Raw genomic sequence first — 23,823 nt, forward strand, 5'->3', positions numbered from 1 at the left:
TCCATCCTTTGATCCTAGGTAAAGAGTATCTTCCTTCTCCTTCGATCTCCACACAGGTTCCATGTACTAATCTCACTTTCATGGACTTTGCACATGGATCTTGATAAACGAAAACCTGGTGTATRTTTTGACCCACTTGATGGAAAGTTTGGGTCATGGTGGTTGAACCCACTACATTTTGATGGCATAGGTCAAGGATGAGCTTTTTGGGACTTTTTGGCTTTGACAGGTATGATTTCCAAAGCTACATACCATAACATGCACCCTACAATCTTACCATAAACSTTTCCAGAGGAAAACATTTTGGAATTGTGAATCTTGGCCTAAATTCATGCTTGATAGAAAAAAAATCATGTTAAACTCATTTTGTATCCTGAAGAAATGGCAAAGGAGGGAAACTCCTTAAAAAAATGTAGGTATTTAAAAGAGTAATTGCATTTCACGAGACAGCATAAGCCATGGATAAAGAAGCAGTAATTGCATTSAAGTAATTTTAAATTCTGTCTAGTTATCAGGCCTATTGAGATACCGAAAATCTAAAAAGCCAAATTAATAGAAGGCAAAGCAAAGCAATATTTTACTTAAACATAACCTCTGGCCAACTTTTAGGCAGGCACCTAACAGTAATCTCCTAAATCCGTATCTGAGCATCTAAATATGAGGCTTCAATTTCAGAAGTGCTGATCCCTCCTATACTAAGCAGAATTTGGTAGGTAATCAGTACATAAGAATAATCAGAACACTTGCTTCTTCAGGTGTTAGAAATTTGGGATCCTGATCCTCACTAATTTTCATCAAGGTGTTCTCCTAAACGCCTCCATCATTGTTGCAAATAACACTGAGGAACATTGAGTCATTTAGGCACTACATCCTTGGGGGGGGATTCTTAATTATAACAAATAGTACTATTAGATCATCAGAATGTGAGTAATGTAAAATTACTTTGTATATAAAGAACATTTAAATAAATGACTTTTTCACTAATCATTTTCCAGCGTTATACCAGCTACTGTAACTAGCACATAGGCAGAAAGATTCTCATGATCAGTCTGTTACTGAATTGTAACATAAAGGTTAAACGCAGGGTGATGGTAAAAAATGCTTACAGAATGTAGAGAAGAATGGTAAAATGAGGATGGTTCAGGGAACTGGCAGTTTTCATTGCTTCTTAATTTCATTCATCATTTCATGATTGCAAGAAGGACAGCGTAAGATAAGAGTAAGGTCCCAAACTAACAGCAAATGGATATCCATCTACATTGTAAAATTCCCACTCTTTCCTTTCCCAGTGCTGCTCCATTTGCTGGCATTAAATCTCTCTCCTAGTTTTATATGTGGCTCTTCTAGAACCAGGTTCAGGCAAGATGAAGAAACTTTTCTGCAATTTAAAGTTCATTTCAACAGAAAGACTCCCACTGATTTCAATGTGTTATGGAAGGTGGCACATGATGAACAGCACTTGGGAACAAAACTGACTTGGCATCACATTGATGAGCATGGCAACCAAAGAAAACATTGGTCTTCCAAAAGAGATATCCACTGGATATGTCCAAAAAAGGTATCTATTGGAAATACACAGAACAGCCATTCTGCCTACAAAGTGAAACACTACAAATATTCTCCATACAGATCCCATACTTTATATAGAGAGAGAGAGAGACTGAAAAAATGGTTCAAAAAGAAAAGCATCCTCGCATTTGCCTAATCATACAAACAGAAATATGCCTGAGTACTAGAAAATCAATAAAATTTTCCAGATTTAGAATCTTAAAAGGTAAGAATAGAAAGGGAAAGTTTGTCTTTTGTACTGCTAAACAACAATTTAGCACCTACTCCTAGCTAAGTGCTCAGAGCCCTGGCCCCAAGGTTTTGCAGGATCAAGTTCATACTTACCTATTCTTTATGCACATTTCCAAGGCATAGCATAATTCTGCATTAGAATTTTAAAGAGGAAAAACAAAAACTTAAATCCCTTAAGAAAGACCTTTAAGACAAAAAATATACCTGAACACAGCTTCTTTCCTTTTAAAATTATTTAAACATGACAAAGAATGAAGGGTCTGGCAAAATGACTTGTTTTATCTTGTTTACATGTAGAAGAGTTATTGAGGAAGATAAGTGATCACTTTGAAGATCTGCCTCATTTCTGTTCCAGTTTGCCGAAAGTGTGCTTGCTATAGGTTGCTATGTGTTGCCAGTCAGAAGTTGTTAAGTACACAAAATAAGGCTGTATTTTATTTGCAGAAGCACATGTTCAAAGGTTAAAATTTATTGCTCCAAAAGCAGTATCTATAAACCAGGCAATACCTTAGGGATTATTAACCTTCTAGTTATGCCAGTGATTCTTTTAAGTAGTTTAAATTTTTTGTAAAACTTACCAGCAATCTATTCAACTAAATCTTTTCAATGTCCTTTAATCCTTTAAACCGTTGTCCAGTAAAAACACAAAAAATCTGTTGTACCTTAAGAAGCCCATATAGTATTGTTGCCTAAATAATGTTGTATTGTGTATAATTWAAAATAAGAGACACACAAAACTGGAGCCAAATCAACTAAAAGTATTTGGGTCCAACATTATGAGTCAGGAAATACCAGTACCAGACCTCAGAACAATACCTACTTCCTTTCTGACTTTGGGCATATCATATAACCTGTCACTTTTATCACATCTATAAAACTAGGGACACTAGAGCAGACTTGCTGGGAAGACTGATTAGTTGTTAGCTAAGTGCCTCAAAGAAGACTACATCACAAGAGTATCTAAGCCCTTAATCCTAATTGTGATTAAACCAACAGTCAAGGTATATCCAATTTTCAGAGGAATTCACTAACCTTTAAACTCTATTGCCCAGCAAGAAGCATGATCCACATGCACAAAAAGATCAAGAAGAACATATCAAGCAGGATCTCCTACAAAAACTTCATGCAACTAAGCAACATATACAATTCAAAGTGGCATTTCTAACACATAAAAACTTCAATTATGCAGCATCTATCTGCAGTCGCTTACGTGGTATACAGTCATTAATCTACATGTGAGATTAATGTGAGATACGTAAGCTTTTACATCTGGCATATACRCTGAAATGATGCATCCCTGTGCATCTTGAATGAGTTACACAGCTAGTTACACTCTGGAATGGCATTACATGCTACTGTGTGGACCCAAGATTGTATGAGCCTCATTATTTAAAAGAACAGGTTCTACGATGAAAACGTATGCTAGCTGTTTTCCTCTCGTACTCAAAGAGCACAGGTACTGTCTTGTCCTTTCTGTAACAAACTGTTCTGAGAGGATACCACAATAAATGRAGAGGCTTCATTAAGATACATCCTGCATGTTCTTGGTCTCGTAAGCCACAATAAAATACAGTCAATCTAATGCAGGACAGACTATACTGTCCACATATAGACARTAATCTCTCTTACCTGAGAATAAGAAAGAATAGTTAAATTTGTGTGATAGAAATAACAGTCTGCCAGGAATAAAACCTCTGTGTATGGCAAGAACGTCAAACAGTAAAGGCAATCAATTCTTCTGATACCTCATGAAACACAGACCATACTAAAGAATGTCTGAAAGATTCCATAGCGGGCACCCAGCAATCCCTCCTACCTATACTCTGGATAAATTAGKTACAGAAAGAGGGAGCTCTACACTCCATGATTCAGGAAGAAAACCAAGTAAGTATCACTAAAGAATTTGCTGCTTATTTTCGTGGTTTTGCTGGAAAGAATTGACTTAACCTGGATTTYACATGCAGGCTCTTTGAGTTCTGATCTGGTATGTCTCCTTCTTGAGCGGTAGGACATATTCTTATTATCGTCAGTATTGGTTTTGCAGTAGATTTTAAATTATTGAGATTTCAGAATAGCGAGACCCTCCTTTAGTTCCAGAGCACTGCTTCCTGGCATACACAACACTGATGTAGCCCATACATGATTTATATATTGCCACTACTTTAATAAAATGGAAAAGTTAACGCCAAAAGAAATGAAAGCTGTCAGCMGCAGCTAGAAAAATGGCAATATGAGGTAAAAGGGCAAGTAAGATCACCCTGCTCCCACCAGTTCATTTTTTATCACTGATGATTTTTCAAAAGGATTTGTTAACAACCAAAATTTAAGAATATGGAATTCAGAATGGCAATGTAGATGAAGGCTTCATGGAAAACTGACAGCTGTATTTCTACTGGTGTACTCTTAGGAGAAAAGAAACAAACACTAAGGATGAAAGCRAAGCACAGGGCAGAACTGGCACCTCTGACAGACCTGTTCTTTTTCCAGAAAAGCTCAGTTCTGCTAATGAAAATAGTTCAGTTACCACGCTCCTTCAGCTCATGAGGCTACACCTCACCCATCCACAAGGAGTACAACTGGGCATGTGCTTGCTTTTCACAGGCTGAACATCAAACTAAAGTGTTGTATATTAAACCAGCCCAATTAAACAGGGTAAATAAAGTTTTTAGAAGCTTGATGCTGAACGAGAGCAGGCCCTTCAGCGATATGTTTTAAAATTTAAAAAATCTGTCCTCCTTCATGGATTAATGGTCAGATTTTTTTTTCCAACAGAACTGACCTCAGCTTGTCATGTACTGACCATCCTTTCCTCAAGATTTGTACAGCCAACTATTAATTTTGAGGGGAACGCGTGAGTTTGTAAAGTCCGGCTTGCACAAAGGGTCAATAACGCCTCTGGAATATTGCACCAATCCCTCATTAACACGTGGTTCACTACCAAGGCCTTAGCTAGCCATTCCACTGAAATTCCATGCAGGCAGTTAGAAAGGTAGGGGCCAGAAGCATTCCTCGGCCTGATGTTTAGTGACGGGTTATCAGAACGACCAGCCGGAGGCAAGGAAACGAAACGTCTGTCGCCTCCGCCAGAACGGAACATGCTAAGCTCGGGTGCTTTCTTCTCTTCAGAAACAAAGCTCCCGAAAGTACATTTCATATGATTTTCACACTTCAGAGAGGGACAGATTAGTTTTTTCTTATCTGCATACTACAGGAAGAGAAACTTTACAAGTCAGGGTCATAATATATTTATAAAAACAATCACATGTATAGATGCCTTTAGAATGAGTGATTGTTGTACAGGACAGTTTTAATCCATCAGTAGTTCCTGAAATTGAAGTTATAATCATTGTCATTAAAACTTTTAATTGCGCACTTTGCAATTGTGGTTATAGTGCTATTACCAGTGTTGGAAATGCTCCTCAGAACAGCACACATAGTATAGTATTATAATCTACACTGCCTGTCAGACAAAACCGTAATAGTTTCAATGGTTATCACTATATTTGTTATTATGACTAGATTTTTGTAAACCACTTGTTAGAAAATTAAACAATTTTCTTCCCCAAAGATATCGAAGTACATTTTACACATACAGCCCTCCACTTCAACAAAAAGCTGTGGCAACTCCTACAGGCCCTGGCTGAGTACATAAATTATACATAATTTTTTAACAGTTGGAGAAAAAAAATGGAAAATTATAACCTAGTTCAGTTATCACCATTTTGGCAATCAACCTCTCTGAAGTATGCCAAAGAGCACAGCACACTTTCTGCCAATACATTGCAGACCTTTCCTGTTCCGTCCTTATCACCCACTGCAGAAGACACTCAAGCACAATCCGCCACATGGATGAGACTTCTGGAGGTCTAGTCCACTGCTTCAGAACTGTTTCTCTCTTCTCACCACCCCAGAAAGTCAGAGAGGGCACATGGTAACACCACGGTCTCACAAGCACTTTAAACAGGCAGGAGCAGCAGAGTAGCTCTTCTACCACCAGCAACTCCTTGCTGCCCCCTCACAGTGCCAGCGAGGACAATAAAGGGGCAGCTTGGGGTTTTGCTTGTTGGTTTGCTTTGACAGCAATGCCCGCTAACCGTCTTGGGGGAACTGCAGGGTGAGTCACTGCTATACGCTGAAGATGGAGCGGTTCTGCGGCTGCAGCCCTCACATCTGCAATAGAACCACATGGGTAAAGCTCCGAAGCTGCTCACAGCTGGATTTGAGCAGAAATGACATGTGCACGGCCAAGAAATGCCTCTCTGGGAAGCTCAGATCAGCAGTAAAGTAGCTCTCAAAAAAGATCCACCCTAAAATTCTCATAGCTTCAAACTACAGGACTACATGGAAAAATGTAGTTCCTTTTTAAAACGTCCATATGATTGCACAAAATGGGAGGCATACGAGTCAGGGTGTGGAAGATCATCTGAATGTTGCCATTTTAGTTATCTTATTCTCACTTTGGTGCTAAAAATCTGCAGTCCTACCCAACAATCTTATCCCTCTATGTAAATCTTTTTAAACAAAATGCCTTATTCAAAGCTTACTATTGTTAGCAGATATCAAATCAGTACAGCAACTCGCCATCGGCGTATCTTGATCTAATTATGTTCTGGAAAGAACTGAAATAGATCTAAAGAAAATTCAGATAATGAAACAGGCAAAACAAGAAAGGGAAAGGAGGAGCATAAACAAAAGATAAAAGAAGAACAGAGAATGAAGGATAAAGCTTTGAGATACAAAAAATAGGATTAGGTGATAGGGAAATTGGGGGAGGGGGGTATCAGCAGAGGCATCCCATAAAGGAAGAGAAAGACCAGGGATTCAAAATGTTAACATCATCTAATGCATGCTAGGAAATTAAATGACATTCACTGAGATGGGAAAATTCTGTTTAGGATGAAAAGTCAAATAACGCATCTGATCTGAAATCTATGAACAGCTAATATTCATTTGTAGTATGTCAATAGATTTCAAATACAGTCGACAGTTGATGCATAATGTTTTTGGCAATACTTAGGAATTTAATGGCTAGAATAATGCTCATGAATAGGCCAGAGACGTAGAGAATATTTCCAAGAGGTAGAGAATACTTGCAGTATAAGCAACATATTTTGTTTAATTTGAATGGCGCTCAGTGGAGTCCTTTGTAGGACAACTCACTACTAAAAGGTCTGTGGGCTTTCAAAAAATTGTTTTACAATGTATTTTCTTTCAGCTACAGAAAAAGGGAAAAAGAGTCTCTATCAAGTGTTTTTAATAGTAAAGGGTCACACCAACTACAGAAAGCCTTACTTCTTCTATGCCCTATCCCATGATGCAACTTTCCTCAACATTCCCAGGATCCTGAGATTAAGAAATAAAGAAATCTGGAAATATTACAAAATTAATTATAAAGATTTTGCTACACTTGTCACTAAAAATACTTTTCTCTAGAAAATAGAAGAGGAGTATCTTCCCTCTCTTCAAGTACACACTTAGAATCCTTTAGTACTGGAATTAGAAGGGGTGTGTGAATATGAATAGTGTAAATAGTGTCAAAACGTGAAGGACTGAATGAAAAACCACACCTTTGCAAAGGGAAACAACTCATTATAATTTGCACCTCTTTTGCAGGCATACCCCTTGACAAATAGTTCACTGCAAAGAAATGCATCTAAGGTGAAAATATGAAGTAGAACACGCTCCACAGACTGTAACTAGACAACCATACAGTGGCAATTCTCAAGTCCTAAGGTACACTGTCCTCCTCCCAGGCTAATATCAAGCTCTTAATAATGACATATATAAACATCTTTAGAATTAGCTTTCTCGGTAGGAAGGCTTGTATTAACCCACGGGGCACCCGATGTGTGTCAGGCACTTGGCAGACAAGCATCAGGGCGGTTCTGATGCACTGAACTTACCAAAACKGCCGCCACCGAAAAGAGACTAATATATAAGCAATTCCAGGGCAAGGACCCAAACCTTTCAGGCACATAAAGGTCTTCTTCAGTTTGAAATAGAAGCCAACAATATTACTGGGCTTAATCAAAGACTTTTTTCATTACTTTTTCAGTCATTTCTTTCATACTTCTGGCACCATCTTTGGTAGGACACTTTATTGTCTGCTTTATAAAATTTATCAGTTTGCAATGGCCACCAGATGAAGGGATCTCTTTAAACCACTCCACATGTGGAGAGCACAAACATGTTCACTACAGAGTCAGAGTCTTAATTCCTCCCATGCTGGAAGACCACTTACAAACATCAGTAAGGGAAAAACTCTCAGATAGGAGCTCAGCTAAATCAAAGACACACTATTTAAAAGGTGTTCTAAATCTGAAGTTATTCCCTTACAATTATTCAATTTGACTGTATCCCTTAGCTTGAGAAGTTATGAGATTTTTTTACAATCTGAGAAGTTAGGAGATAAATAAACACACTTACTTATAGATTGATAATATATCACAAAATATACTCCATGGATAAGTATCATTCTAAAAGCAGATTGAAAGCCAAACATTAATATTAGAGTAAACTTTGTCTTTTTTTTTTTTTTTTTAAGAAGGTCTATATACTAAGCTACTAAATACAAGCTACTGTTACATCATCTGACAGTAGTGAAATTGCTGTAGAATATCAGGGAAGGGTAATAGGATACATGAAAGTTCTGTAAAAAGGAAAGCACATGAACTAGCAGCAAGGTGGGGTTGCCTGCATGGTCAGCCCTTCATTTGAATGCAAATGTAATTATGAGGCAGGCAGTTAGGCTGACGTCAGACAAGATCTTGGTAAACCATTACCACCAGCACCTGGTAACGCAGTCGATAATAAAAGAGGATGAAGTAAAAGATTCCAAGCAGAGTGCCATTATTGGAGAAAACCAAACACAGAATTATTTTTAAGCAGTGAAAGAAAATTGAGATGACCAGGATGTTGTGACGACATATTTACAATCTGACAACCATGTAYGTGAGCTCCCTCTTGGATAAAGAAACCATGTATCCAGGATCTGCAAGGGGTAACCACAACCTGCCGGCGCAAAACTTTGCGTCTACTCCACCCTATCCAGATTACATGGGATATCATCATGTGCCCACTCTGGACAACCACGGACAGTCTGCGGGAACCTGGGGATCTCACTACGGCCCACAGAGGGAGGACTGGAACGCTTACGGCCCGGGACCCTCCAGCACCGTTGCTGCTGCACAGATCAACGGCTCCTCTCCTGGGCAGGTCTCCTACAGCTCTGCTGATTACAGCTCCCTCCATCCCGCTGCAGCTGGGGGGTTACCTCCCRCAGATGCAACTAATACCCAGCAAATCTCGCCCAACAGCCAAAGGCACAGCTCTTACGAATGGATGAGGAAAACGGCACAAGCTAACACTACTGGTAAGCGGGTATTAAACTTTCTTCCTCAGAAAGCATGTTCTGCTATCACCGATCTTATAAATAATTAACTTTACTTGAAGCACATAGGTTGGTCGGTCATTTATGACATTTATTTAACCTACTACCGTTTAATTCAGTTTTAACTGAATTTGCACTAGTTTCACTTTCATCTCATAAACGCTTTATATGGTTACTATAGTGGAATGGCTGGTGTGTTTAGATACGGCTGCATCTCACTCAGGTTTAGCAATCTTTATTCTAACACTGTGCAAAGCATTTTGGTTGTAAAATGTGACAGACTTGAAAATACTAAGGAACATTGAATGCAGCAACATTATAGGCAGTTACATGCAAAAATAGTACCTAATTATTTTGTGCAGCAAGTTAAATAGCAATATAACAATAGGTTGATTTTTTAAAAATCTTTATAGAGTTTTCAATATTTTTAAAGAGAATTATGTGCTATGATCAAACTGTAGTGATTATGCAATTTTCTGCTGCTGTTCTTATCTTTTTTTACTTTTCTACAGATTTCTTAGGTGAGAAGATATATTCCCAGATTACTAATTTTACTCAAATTATAATTTTTAGCATAGACTATTTTTGTTTGCTCCTCAGTGAAGTTTCCTTTTCATTAAGTTTCAAATCTGTTTTTACAGTATTTCTCATGTATCAGCATTTCACAGTTTGCCACAATTAGACAATTAAAAATCACTTTGTCCCAAGTGCCACTCATTGATGTGCCTGTTTCTGCCACAAACTGCATGCCAGAAGAACCTTTCTGCGTATACGCCTGAGGTGTAAATTGGGTGTAGCAAGGTTTGCTAAATCTATTGTTAAGGTTAAAAGTAGTAAGTGTGTGTTAGAGAGCATCAAAGAAAATGCTCTAAAGAAAGAAGGGCAGTTACAATGGGAGCAATCTTAGAGGACGCAGAAAATCAGCACCGTCACTGGAGAAACGATCATCCTTCAAATGGTTATCACTAAAGAGCAAGATTAGTATTATACTTGATTCATAGTTATAAAGCAGATACACACTTTTTCCCACTGTTACTAAACATAAAATCCCTAGTGAGCATTATCGTTATGCCATCCTTCCACATGGAGCCTCTACAACGTTCTTCAAAGCCAGACAGATTTATAGTCTGTTTTTCCCCTTAAGTACACTCATGTAAATCAGCAGTAACTTCATTAACATCAGTGGAGTTTTCCAGGTGTAAAAGGTGATGCAAGACCTGAGCGCGGACCAAAATCCATCGTGACTACTCTGCATGTCAATGGGGCAACCCCATCTCTGTCAAGGTGTCACTGAGGTTTATATCTATTAGTCTTTTTTAAGAATCAGATAGATTTAAAATCTAAATCCTAGTTTCACACTTCTTGCATAAACATGGCAGACACTCTAAGGCTTCACACATGCTTGCTCAACTTCATGAAATGTAGATGCAATTCAGAAAAGCATCTCTAGTCTGAAAAGCACTTGCACACAATTTACACACATGCTGAAATACTTTATGAACAATACTGGACAGGTGAATGGGGGCCTGTCGGTATTTACATGTCCTGAGGCTTCACATTCTTAGAGCCCAACCTTTTGAAGTGTTAAAAACAATTCAGGACTTCACAGAATTGGGCCCAAGCCATGAATCTGCTTTAAAAAAAAACTATTTGATAAAGCAAAGCATGTGTGTGATATTTTGCAAAAACAGGAGAAGTACTAAATCAATTTGGATTTTTATTGGAGATTTTTTAAAATAATGTTAAGCGTAAAAAGAGGTATATTGTACCAGCAACTAAGCTGATAATACTGACAAATAGAAAGTTCTGCGTAAGGAAAAAMAATTTAGATAACTATAACAGACTAAAATTATGCATGTAACAACTACATGTTAACTTATCAGTATTTGATCTAGAAGATAACATTAAAAACCTTTCTGAAGCCATTATAGCCACTCTTTGAAACACAGACTTGTTCCTTGTTTTTTCCATACCCCCAGGATATTATACATACATACATGCTATTTAAGCAGCTACTGGCTCCTTCCCATCAACATTATCCCTGCCTAATACAGTTCATTGTTCTAAAATTATTTCAGAATTATATCACCCTAAATTTTTAAAATATATATTTATATATATGTACGTGTTTAACTTCACTTGTGGTGTGTACTTAGATGGATGTATGTGAGCATCTTGGAATAACAGAAATCAAAAACATATCTAACTAAATGAGGGAGCCTACTTAAATACTGTCCTAAAGATAATGGATTTTTTTTTTAAGTTATCAGAATATTTTTTCTCAATTTACACTATATTAAATACTTTACATTCTGCTTCAATGCATTTGGCATTTTATATAAGTAATTAAATTGCAGTAAAAGTGAAACCAAAATTTACTCGACAAAAATCAATTCTCAGGATGAAACAATATCATGAAGGTAGAAATACTCTTTTATGTCCTTTCCACAGACAGAATTTACTCTGAAATTTTGATTAATATGTTCTCTTACAAAAAGACCATAACTGTATATTCAAAACTAGACATTTTTTTCAAATGTACAGAAATTGCAGGCATGTTAGGCAATAAGAAATTTTAAAAAACAAACATTCAAAGTGGGCTTCACAAGAATGTCTTTCAAGACAGGCTACCAATGTCAAAAAAAGAACATTTTCAGAATTCCTTCTCATCTGATCCTGTTTTCATTAAAACCAAAGACAAAATGTCCTGACAACTTCAGCTATGTAAGAGTAGAACTTGAGTCCAATTTGTTTCTAAAACCAGTATAATCAATAATGTAAAATGTGGAACTTCATGAGAGAGAGCCTTCAAGGCATGGCACTCACTGAAAAGAAGATATCCAAACAAAGGTCCAGAAAAAAGATTTTTTATCTTTTAAAACCTTATGTGAAACTTCATCTGGAGGAGATCCTTCTCAGAAAGGGAACAGACTGTAATGGGACTACAGAGAAGACAAGATTACTTTGTATTTTGGAAGAACAGATGGAGAAAACTTTTTTTCTTTAACTATACTCGACACACTTTATGTCTTTGTTTAAACAGGCAGTGATGTACAAGTWATTCAGATTACATCACAGCAAAAACACAGCTAGAAAATAAAACAGAAGAGCAACTATAAGGAAAAAAAGGCCAAGCCTCTGCTCTAATGCTAATTTATTTTGCTTTGTAAACTAGTTGTGACATCTATTTTTCTCTGGCCTACATTGTCTTAGGTTTTGAGGCCTATCTGTCATATTGAGGCAACAGACCCTTTCAACACTTCTCTTTGCTTTGAAATGCAGTCTTGTCTCTTCCTTCTCCCTCTTTTCTTCAGGAGTTATATTGCCGGAAAGGGTGATGATTTTCACAGCAAATAAAGAGGCCTTCTCCGAGCTTTATTGTCTTCAGAAGAAATGCTCTGTGAATTTTATGACCAAGGGGAATGGGGAAAACTGCTCCTTTTCTCCACCCCCTCAAATCATGGTTATATTTGCTGATTATAGGGAAGCCGGAATAACCCTGTTGAATTTTAACTTGTTTTCAGAGGTTACCTTCTAAGCCTTCAGTTTACAAGGAACCTGAATATCTACACTATTGTTAAAATAACTATCACTTTGTGCAAATATTTCAAAGCCAACAATTTGTACCTTGAAAAAAGCAAACCTGGTTTGAYGAATGTTTTAGCCCTGCAAATTTAAGCAAGGAATCTTTGCACACTAGAAGTCAAAGCTGCATGATTTAGGAAATCATCCTTAATTAATGTATTTCAGAATGTCTTAAGCCATGTTTACCTTTGGTGTTCAGGTAAAAATATCTCAGTCTATCCTCACCGTTGGTCCAAAATTAAGAGGAACTGAAGAAAGAAATATTCCTTCACCTATTTCTGTCCTTTTTTACTCCTCCTAAGATGAAAGAGTCTGACATTTGTTTAGGGCTTGTAAATTCCAAACCAATTGGCTTGTGTTTCTGAATGTGAAAGGGGTTCCTGATAAGATCTTCTTGTCGCTCTTTTGTGTGGCGTGTGCTCCATCTTAACACCTCAATGGATTTTAGGGAACCACTTTAAAGGAGTCTTTGTCCTACAGTTTGTCCCAGAAAACTCACATCAAAAAAAACCTGGGAAGATCAGAAGAAAAAGGAAAACTATCCAGTTGACTGCTGAAAGTGCAAAAGAGAACAAATAAGAAGTGAGCTATCTGTATTATTATCAGATGATAAATAGTTTTAAAAAGTTTAAGCAGTGAAAGATATCTTGCAATATCAAGTAATGTTTTATGCTACCAGTAGACATTCAATATATCTAAGAATATTTGTTTTATATGTTAGAGATAGGACGATACTGAAATACTCTTACAAGTATTTTATTGCCTAGTCTTACAAATTGCCAAGTGCCTTCAACTCCAAATGGAAACTGAGCACTCAGCACCCCAGCAATAGCTCTGCAGGCACTTACCACCTAACAAGACTGGATCTGTTTTGAAAAAATAAGTTCTAATTATTATTGAACTCATAAGCATGTCCTACAGCCAAACAAGACAGCAAACACACATTTCTAGTGGGACATTTCTTTGAGTTAGAGACATGTGACTTAAAATCTCTGATACAGAATTAGGACAAGGTGCTACTAAACAAATCATGACTTAACTTCAGTCTTAAAGTTACTCCTGAAGGTAAGTCTGCGTATGCACAGAAATCACTTCAATGAGCACTGAAATGAAACCTATCTGAGCTCAAATATTGCCAGTACCAATTATGTACTGCTATGAATTATTTCTTATAAGGTGCTGCTGGGTGTTTTTCACTGAAAAGCTTTCTATTTAAATGTATATTGAGAGAGAGACAGAAAGAGAGAGAAATAATTATGATAGCCAATACTTTCTTAACATTTGGGAAAACTACTACTTCTCTCATACGTCCTCATCCAGCAAACAATCCCATGAGTACTCTGTAGYTTAACAATGTCTGTAAAATGTTCGAGATGTTTGAAAGAAAGATGCTACAAAAAAATCAAGTTCAACATATTAATAATATTTCTTTCTCAAAACAGGTAAAACAAGAACAAAAGAAAAGTACCGAGTTGTTTACACAGACCATCAGAGACTAGAATTAGAGAAGGAATTTCACTGCAACAGATATATTACAATAAGAAGAAAGTCAGAACTTGCAGCAAACCTGGGACTATCTGAAAGACAGGTACACCGAGACTAACCATCATTCTTATGCATCCATTCACCAGACACTGGTACTGTCAGAGGAGACGCGCAGTATTCATGTTCTGTATGCAACAGTAGTGCCAGGGCAACCATGATGGGGTTTGTGAGTGTATTTGACACACAGAGAATACACTCCACAATTACAAATTAATAGGCTAATTTGACAGAAACCTGCAGTTTTAGGAAACAAGAGATTAGGAATTAATTTGTAATAGAAGTATGGAAAAGCAGTTATTCTTACTTACATAACAGCTTGCTAGACTGCTAGAATTTAAACAGTCCAGCTCTTATTGTCATAGCTATCATGGATAKAGCTAAGAGATTCTCCAGTTTATTGCTTCTTGCAATCATACAAAATGGTGGCCAGAAAAGATCCAAAGCACTGAATACATTTCAGCTGTAAGCCAGTAAAATGAAAACTCAGCATTCAAAGAGCAATCAAATGAAGCACCTGTGTATTTTTTATTAAAACTTTATTACCACTATTTCCACAGGCCACATTCTTCCTCAGTGAGTGAGACTTCAGCACATGTTTTAAGGAGTCTTTAATGGCCTTTGATTTTCAAGTCAGGAATTTTTGGATATTATTTTCACAGGTAGCACAAACACTTATTATGTGCAGGTTGCTTTAGGCTATAGGATTTGGTGCCAAATCTTTAAGCCTCTTATGCACATATATGTAGCCAAGACAGGAAATTTTCAAGTGCATACTCAGATCCATCGCTAATTTGGGCAGCACCTCAGTATCCATTCAACTTAAGCACGTATTTAAGAGCTGTTCTGTTTCCTGAGTAGGGCCCCAAGCATCTTAGCTGTGTTCATACAAAAACTAGAAGGATTCCGGAAAAAGAATATCCTAAAAATCACTGCATTGGAGAGCACGCTTACGAAGCATAGCTCCGCAGTCTGCAAGTAGAACTGTTGAATCCAACCCTCCTAATACAACAGAACTTCAATGGTTCTGCTACAACTGGAGGATAAGGGAAGATTTGGTGATACTGAATAAAGCATCTCAAACTTTAGCAGCCAGACTTATTGTCCCCCAGGTAAACTTAAGCAAGAGAGCCTTCTTTTTAGAACGTTAAAAACTTTTGTTCTTTCTGAATATACACATCCAGTTCTCTAAAATATTCTCCTCCTTCATGACCTCCTCTTCTTCTGCATTCAGTCTGTGCAAGAACATGGAACAGAAAGGGACCAGCTGAGGCGGAAGAGCATAAGGATGCATAGATATGCAATGATATTTTTGGATCAGCATCAGATTTTTGTAAATACATATTTTAGTGCAGTGATGTTCACTCTCGAACCCAACTAGTGCATACATTACAGCCCGCAGATTATAAGTGGCCCCTGAAAGGTAACTAAGAAAAACAAGTCTATCATTGATGGACTTAAATTTGTTATATAGTAGTACGTAGCTCCATTGGAAAATTCTTGGAGAACTGCAGTTGTAAAAGATTGAAAACCCCTGCTTTAAGGTTGTGCAAGCTGGCTGATTTAGAACACAAACATGCCTGGAGTAACTAGTAATACTGCCAAAAATCAGTAGTTAGTTTGCTTTTACATACTGTTGCTTTTCTCTCAAAGCGCTCCGATTTTTGAGCGGTAAATTACCTTCAGGTAGAATGTAGACAAAACGTAATAATCTATCTACTTTTCTACAGGACTCATGACTGACAAAGTTAAATGGTTCTTAGCGCATTACCTGTAAGGTAATGAAATAATAAACATGTTGGAAAATAATAAAGAGATTTTTAATATAAAGCAATGGTACATCTTTCTATATAATATTATATTCAGCATATCTTAAAGGATATAGCACAAACTGTAAAAGTGAGAACATAGGTAATTAATGGTAAGGAAAAAATAAATGGAGTCTTCTATTTATTTGCACTTTCACATAAGAAAAGAAAGTACAGATACTTAAACTAAAAGTAGATTTCAAACAGACAGGAATCAATACCTCTTTATATGCATAATTAGCCTGGGAAATTCACTATCAGTTAGTAGTGCTGATATATCTATATATATACATGCTATATATATTTTATATTTTATTACATATATAGATATACAGCTCTAAAGTCTAGTAATAAAAAAAACTTCAAAAATTTTAAACACACAGTGAAAATATACACACACACAAGTTATTCTTAATGTAAGCACAGAAGAAAATAAGCCCTCATTACTGGGTTTCAACTAATCTCTTACAGGGATGAAGAAGAAACTTGCAAAATTATTCCATAATTTCATCTTCCTTAAAGTATGATACATGCCACTGTCAAAGCCTAGATGATGAACAAGGCAGACCTTGAGTCTAAAAGAGTATGATGATTCCTGTGTTCCTAAATATAACACAGCAAGTTCAATTTAGACCAGCAAGTTCAATTTAGACCAATAGTTTTCTATTGGTTATGATGCAGAAAATGAATATAGAGTAACTAAAAAATTTTCACTGCACAAATGCAGTATTGTTTTTCCTATATTTTCATTGCTACTTTTATTGTAACAAGCTGACTCTACTTTGAATTAATCAGATATCATTTGTAACTTTGCAGGTGAAAATTTGGTTCCAGAATCGCCGAGCCAAAGAGAGAAAAATGATCAAGAAGAAAATCTCTCAGTTTGATGGCAGTGGCGGCTCAGTTCAGAGTGACTCTGGTTCACTCAGCCCAAACGAAATATCTAGTTCTCTGTTCCCACCACCACATGGAATAAATGGATTACAGCCTATTGACGTTCATCAAGTCATAGTTTCAGAATGAACAGAAAGGAAAAAAAAAAAGGGGGGGGGAGGGGGCAAAAATGGATTTTTTCCCCTCTGGAAAATTCAACATTGCAAAGGACCGTTCTCATTCAACTGTCTTCAGAGTGCTGATTTCTATGTACAGGATCTGGGTTTATTATCATAATATTTTAATTATTACAGAAATCTCAGGGAACTCTTGCTGCTAAGATTCATCACTCCAAATCTTTGAGTAGGAGGTAATTTGCTTCAGATACTGACAGAAAGAATGATACAACAGAAGATTCAAGTAAATGTAGTTCTAGTCTGATTTTATATATATATATATATATATATATATATATATATGCAGAAAATTGTCAGTGAACTGATTAAAATAGAGTACTATTTCAGAAAATACAAGATGCTGGGTGTATTTACTTTGTTACTTTTATATAATTAAACTGTAGATGTTTATAAATATTCACACTTAAGAGTACTGAAAAGAATGCCATGTTTTAAAAACAACAAAAACACATTTTAAACACTGCAAGAAACATAACATAATGTTGCAATACCAACATATTGCATTTAATTAACTAAAACAAATCTTATTTGCCCTACGTATGCCCTTGAGCATGCCAACCTTATAAACAATAATTACAGTCACATAGTATCATACCAAACCTGCCAAGATTTGCTCACTTTTAAGAAATGCAGTAATTGCCATGCACATTAGTAAATATCAAATGGCTTGGAAGATGTAAATATTACTTCAGTCTTCAATGAATGCATATATGGTTGCTCAAAAATGAGAGGAGAAACATGAAAACAGAACTATTATTACTATCAAATCACCAAAAAGCAAAAAAGTTCAATGTGTCTAAACTTTTAAGTCAAATAGTAGTCTTAGGCCACTAATTTTATAGATAACACTTACTCTGGTCTAAAGGCAAAAAATATCTAAAAATAGCTGGCATTGTATTTCAAAGCCATGATCAAGCGGCTTAGCATTCACAAGCAAAGTCCCAGCCAGAGYGTAATGCAAGAAGCGATTTCTCCATGTGCACGCCTGAAAGAGCACAAATGAGGGGTACGCACGCCCACAGCGTGGTCAGCTTTCATTATTGGCCCATGTAGGCAGCTGAGAAGGTAGCAATGGCATCTACAGGAAAACTGGTGTGAGTAAAAAAAGGTATGAGGAAAACCCAGAGTGCTAAAAAAACCACAGTAGTCCTATTCACAGCAATTCCATAATACAAGCTTCTCTGTAGCATAGAAGTAAGTGTTCTATTGGAATTTTTTATTATTATTATTGAAAAGGTCATTGGGAGCAAAGGTAAGAAAAAGGGAAAACAGAAGCAAACCAACAAACTGAAAATACTGTTATCTGCCGTCTGAATAGTCATGCTTCACTCAGTGAGGTCAAACTCTTGGTCTCAGAAACAGCAGCTCAAATTCTGCTTTTCTTAGTGTCACCTAGCACTGATAATGTACTGAGCAGCAATGGCAGAACTTGCAAAAACACTCATTTTCTGGATTCAACAGATTAGACAACTGTTAAATTTGAAAATCACCTCACCGTTTCGCAGTTATTTAAAAATAACTTTATTAAAGTAAATCATTAAAGTAACTCTATTGGGAACTACTAGATTAAATTGTAGGCGTGTCTCAAGCTAAATTAGAAAGAAAATCTGTAACACAGGATAAGATTTTACTGACTGTAAGCATTTTATGAATGATTCTCCAGTACATTTCCAATAATATTCCATTGATATGGATAAAATAAATGGGCATATCTTAATGCAAACAAACTGCAAACAGAAAATCTTACATATATACATATGTAACAGTCAATCCTTGTGAGAAACTGATATCACATCTGGATGGCTTTAATGAATTAAGGATCTTCTAAAACTGCTCACTGATATTATAGTGCATGTCTTTGGACATTTTAGAAGAGAGCGCAGCATTTTATAGCACATGCACGCTTAAACGTTATCTACCTCTGTTTATATGAATAGAAGTGTATCTGCCAGCAGAAAGCCAGACATACACATGCTGCTCTGCCAGTTCAAAAAAATACATATATCTGTTCTATAACAGATTGAGGAGAGGAGGTTTCCTCAGTTCCATCAGCCTCTCCACCTGTGTTGTCCTTTTATACATGAAGAATGTAGAAGATAAAGAAAACTCGTCTTCCAAAAAGACACATGAAGAAAGAAGCCATAATGCTTTACACGTACAAGAAAGTAGGGAGCCAGACCTTTATATTGCTACCCAATTCCAACGCCATCAGCAGATCAACCCTCATAGAAGAGCAGGCCACAGCTTTTGTGAAGGTACCAGTGACAGAGAACTGGAGAGGGAGAGAAAACTGTTTTTTCTAGTTTCTAGAGCTTTTCTGTGATCAGCTAGTTTTCAAATCAACAAGGAAGAATGGCAAGAAAATGGCTATAAACACACCAGCCATTCACTATATTTGCATGCCAGGAATGCACAGCTTAAGTTAAAACTGCTTTCATTCTAACTTATTTCACAAATTGAAATAAAAGCCTTACACAGCTATTTATCAGGTTGAAATTCAACACATTCAAAATTTTCATCCTGCAGTTTCTAAACAAGCTACAGGTTATCTCCCTGCATTGCCAGGCAGCCAAGGGACACCATGTTGTTCTGAGAAAGCAGGCAGAAGAGCTGCTCATACCATAGTCTGAACTTCAGAACAACCACTGTTCATAAAAGAAACACTTTAAAATGAGACTTTTATTTTAGATGCCAAATGAGAGCTTGTGAATGGGACACAAAGCATCTCCTATAAGGTATTTAAAATTAATCTGGTTTTTAAAAAAAACTGTGTTCCTTTCCTCTTTCACAATCGCCACCCTGAAATTTTTCCACCAGATACACTTTAAATGGCTTTAAAGCATACATTAATAAATATTTTGGGGGAACAGTCTCTTTCTTGCACTAGATAAAGATCATTAAGCCTAAAATTGTATCACAAAATCTTTTCTGGCTACAGCTCAGTCAAATAAGAACTTATTCCCCCTACCTTGTACTGTGCATAACTATTTCCATCTAGATCATAACATCCCTTTAAATCTAAGTATAATGGCACATCTGTTTCTCAAAATGACACAGGCAAAAAAATAATAATTAAAATCTTTTAAGCTAACCTGGATCACTTTGAKTAAGCTGCTGTAGATAGCAATTAAATATGCAGTCATATTACCAGATCAGGAGCCTGGTAATCCATAGAGAGGGGAAATGGCAAGCCAGTGAAAGAAGAAAATTCTTATTCTGTCTCAGATGGAGTTGGGACATTGTATCTGACCAGAGGCTAAGCCATTTTTTTGCTAGAGAATTTGATCCCAAATCAAAATACAATTCAGAACTACATGCTGGTACATTTTAATGGCCCATTAAAGACTAATAATTCAGTARAGGACAGCCTGACAGGAGTCCATCCTTTATCCACGTTCTGCCAATATCAGCGTAGGAACACTGGGATCAGGATATGCAGCTGGGTGGAGACAACAGAACCATTAAAAAGTCCCTACATTGCCATTATTTTCTGGGGAGCTATTTAAAGCTCTGCTTTGACTTTACCATATTGCATATGTAAAGGAAAACCTTCAGAAGACATGATCTAACCCCTGTATTTAATTTGTGTATTTATGTGGGTGAAAAGAAACACTAAAGGCTATAAATAACATATTCCAATATTTATCTTTCCTCCTTTGAAGACTTCTTCAGGGACTTTAATTAGATGCTCCCTTAGCACCATAAGGCAATTAAAATAATAATAAATCAAACACAGTCCTTCTCACCCAGTGGGTATTTTCCCCAAGTTCTCTCCGTTTCCTGTCTTTTTCACTTCATGTAAACAGAAAACCATCCAACTGCAAATTACAATGTTTAAATTCAGCTGTTTAACTGGCATTATGAGTTTGCAAAGTAGTGAGCAAATTTAACACCATGCTGATATCAAAAGAAAATTCTGCATTGCACAACTGTCTTATTCTAGCAGCCAGCAAATCCCTTCTGACATTTCTTTGAATCATCTTTATTCTTATGAGAATACTGTAGAGCTGCCAAAGCTTTGGGAACAACTGCCTTTCGCAGTCCCACTATCTATAAATACTTAATCAAGAAGCAAGATTTTACCACAAATTGTTCATGCTGAGACTCAATGTAGCACCACAGTGATTTGGCTTCATTAATTAACTTCTAAATATTGATCTGTGGGAGAAAAAGAAAGAGAGTAATTACAGATAGTTTAGACTAGAAATTAGAAAGGACTCTATTATTAGATATTTTTAAAATGCTAATTTACAGAGAAGAGAGAAGAATTTAAGCCCTGATTTGACTGCTAKTAGTAGTAATACAAGCCAAATCAAAACTCTAGATCAGAAAACTTGAGAACCTTTTGAGACAAAGATTAATTTTGCAAATTGGATCTAATTCTACATTAGACATTTTCAATACAAGAAGCATACATCTGTATATTCTTGCACAATGCAAAATCTTCCCAGACATTTAAAAATATTTGTATCATACAACTAATTTCATTAAACCTCTCACATCACCCTTAGTTTACCTTAATTCAACGAATGAACATATCCAAATTTGCCTTATGAGTTACCCATATCTATTTCTAAACAAAAGACCTTGAATTTGCAGTGAGATATTGGATACACCTGGACAGGGGAAAAAAATCTTGTTAAATGCAAAAACCAAACCCACAGAAGTTACCACGATCTCTTTCTTGTAATAAATTCCACAATATTAGAGAGGATCACCTACAGATKGGTTACAGTTTCCATTCAGAAGTCGCACTTTTTGTTACTAAAGAGGAAACCAGYAGGTAATGCTAACATTTTGGGGGTTATTAGTAAAAAGATCAAAACTCAGGTATTATCGAACAAATCTGTGATTACCTGGTAACTAACACTGTTGACATACGTTATTTTAAAAAGAAAATAATATTTGCATTGAAGTACAGATTTTGGTTATTCCATATGCCCTGATCCCTAAAGATCCTATTGAAATTATTTGTAGCATATGGCATCATTCATTTTGGGTAAAGACTCATAATTTGAAAATGAAAAATACTATCACAGGTGAATGGCTGAGCAGAGGACTGAATGCTAGATAATCAAGTTGTGAACATGGGTCCAAAATCCATATTGGCTGTTGCTTTTCTTGCGCAATTAAAGTTAAAAATGTTTGAAGTGTCTGACAACTCTTATCAACTTAATACTTTGAACCATGAAGTGAAACTGCCTAGGGCCTTATAACCTCCCTAGAGTCCCAAATATCAGAAGTGGAGCAAATAAAATGAGACATCTAAAAATCAGTTGAAACTTAAAACACTGTCTACAGGCACCTCATATAGAGATGGGATATAGAAGAGCAGACCAGTAGAAAAATCTCAACATTTCACATAGTTGTTCTCTACAGGCCCCAGGATTCCTCTCAGAAACCCTTATCATTACTGCTTTTCAGGTAGCAAGTGCAACTTTCACTGAATGAGACATTTCTGCTTCAAGACATTGGCAAGACGACGCAGGATTTCAGAAGCATGCATTTGATGTGCTGCCATCTGGTAGCTGCGGTTCTGAAAGCCAAACACTGTAGCACCCAACAAAGCTGGCTACAGTAAATGGAAGAGCACCAACTACAACTTTGCCATCTCAAGATGTGGCTGAACTAAGATGGAACAAGAGCATAATGAGGATGAGAAGGGCAAAAACAAATGCTTCATAAAACACTCCTGAGTTTTCCGTGTTTGTCACAGTTCCAACCTGAATGAGAATGATGGAGCCACACCGGAGTCCCAAATTTCATTACGTATCAGAGGGTGTTAATGGGAAGAGTCCAGCTACTTAAGGTTTCTCCCCCTTCTCCCCACTAAATCTGCATCTATTTTTCATGGAGTAACTTCAAACAGTATCATCTCTGGACCTGGGAAACAAGCTCATATTAGTGGGAAAATACTTCAGCAGTATTTTGGAACTCCAAACATTTTCATAAAGATCACAGAATCACAGAAGGGTTGAGGTTGGAAGGACCTTTATAGATCATCTGGTCCAACCTCTCATGCTCAGGGTCACCTAAAGCACGTTGCCCAGGACCGTGTCCAGAAGGCTTTTGAATATCTCCAAGGAAGGAGACTCCACAAACTCTCTTGGCAACCTGTTCCAGTGCTCAGTCACCCTCACAGTAAACAAGTTTTTCTGTAGATTCAGGCAGAACTTTCTGTGTGCTTATTTGTGCCCTTTGCCTCTCCTCCTGTCACTAGGCASCACTGAAAAGAGTTTGGCTCTGTTCTCTTTACACCCTCCCTTCAGATATTTATATGCATTGGTAAGATCCCCCCTCAGTCTTCTCTTCTCCAAACTAAACAGTCCCAGCTCTCTCAGCCTTTTCTCATATGACAGATGTTCTAGTCTCTTAATCATTTTAGTGGGCCTTCATTGGACTTGCTCCAGTAGCTCCATGTCTCTCTGGYACTGCGGAGCCCAGAACTGGACACAGCGCTCCAGGTGTGGCCTCACAAGGGCTGAGGAGAGGGGAAGGATCACCTTCCTCAAGCTGCTGGCAATGCTCTTCCTAATGCAGCCCAGGATACCATTGGCCTTCTTGGACACAAGGGCATGTTGCTGGCTCATGGTCAGCTTGTCCACCAGGACCCCCAGGTCCTTCTCTG

General features: G+C 37.0%; 1 protein-coding gene across 1 annotated transcript; it reads left to right on the forward strand.

The window, feature by feature from the left end:
• Positions 1–8,745: 8,745 nt before the first annotated feature.
• On the forward strand, positions 8,746–17,148 carry CDX4 (caudal type homeobox 4). Its single transcript, XM_026086302.1, has 3 exons — positions 8,746–9,172; positions 14,218–14,363; positions 16,942–17,148. Exons 1-3 carry the CDS (start codon positions 8,746–8,748, stop codon positions 17,146–17,148), a joined length of 780 nt encoding a protein of 259 aa, XP_025942087.1.
• Positions 17,149–23,823: the final 6,675 nt, after the last annotated feature.

The sequence above is a fragment of the Apteryx rowi genome, unplaced genomic scaffold (assembly GCF_003343035.1).
Source record: "Apteryx rowi isolate R43461 unplaced genomic scaffold, aptRow1 scaffold_69, whole genome shotgun sequence".
Taxonomy (NCBI): domain Eukaryota; kingdom Metazoa; phylum Chordata; class Aves; order Apterygiformes; family Apterygidae; genus Apteryx; species Apteryx rowi.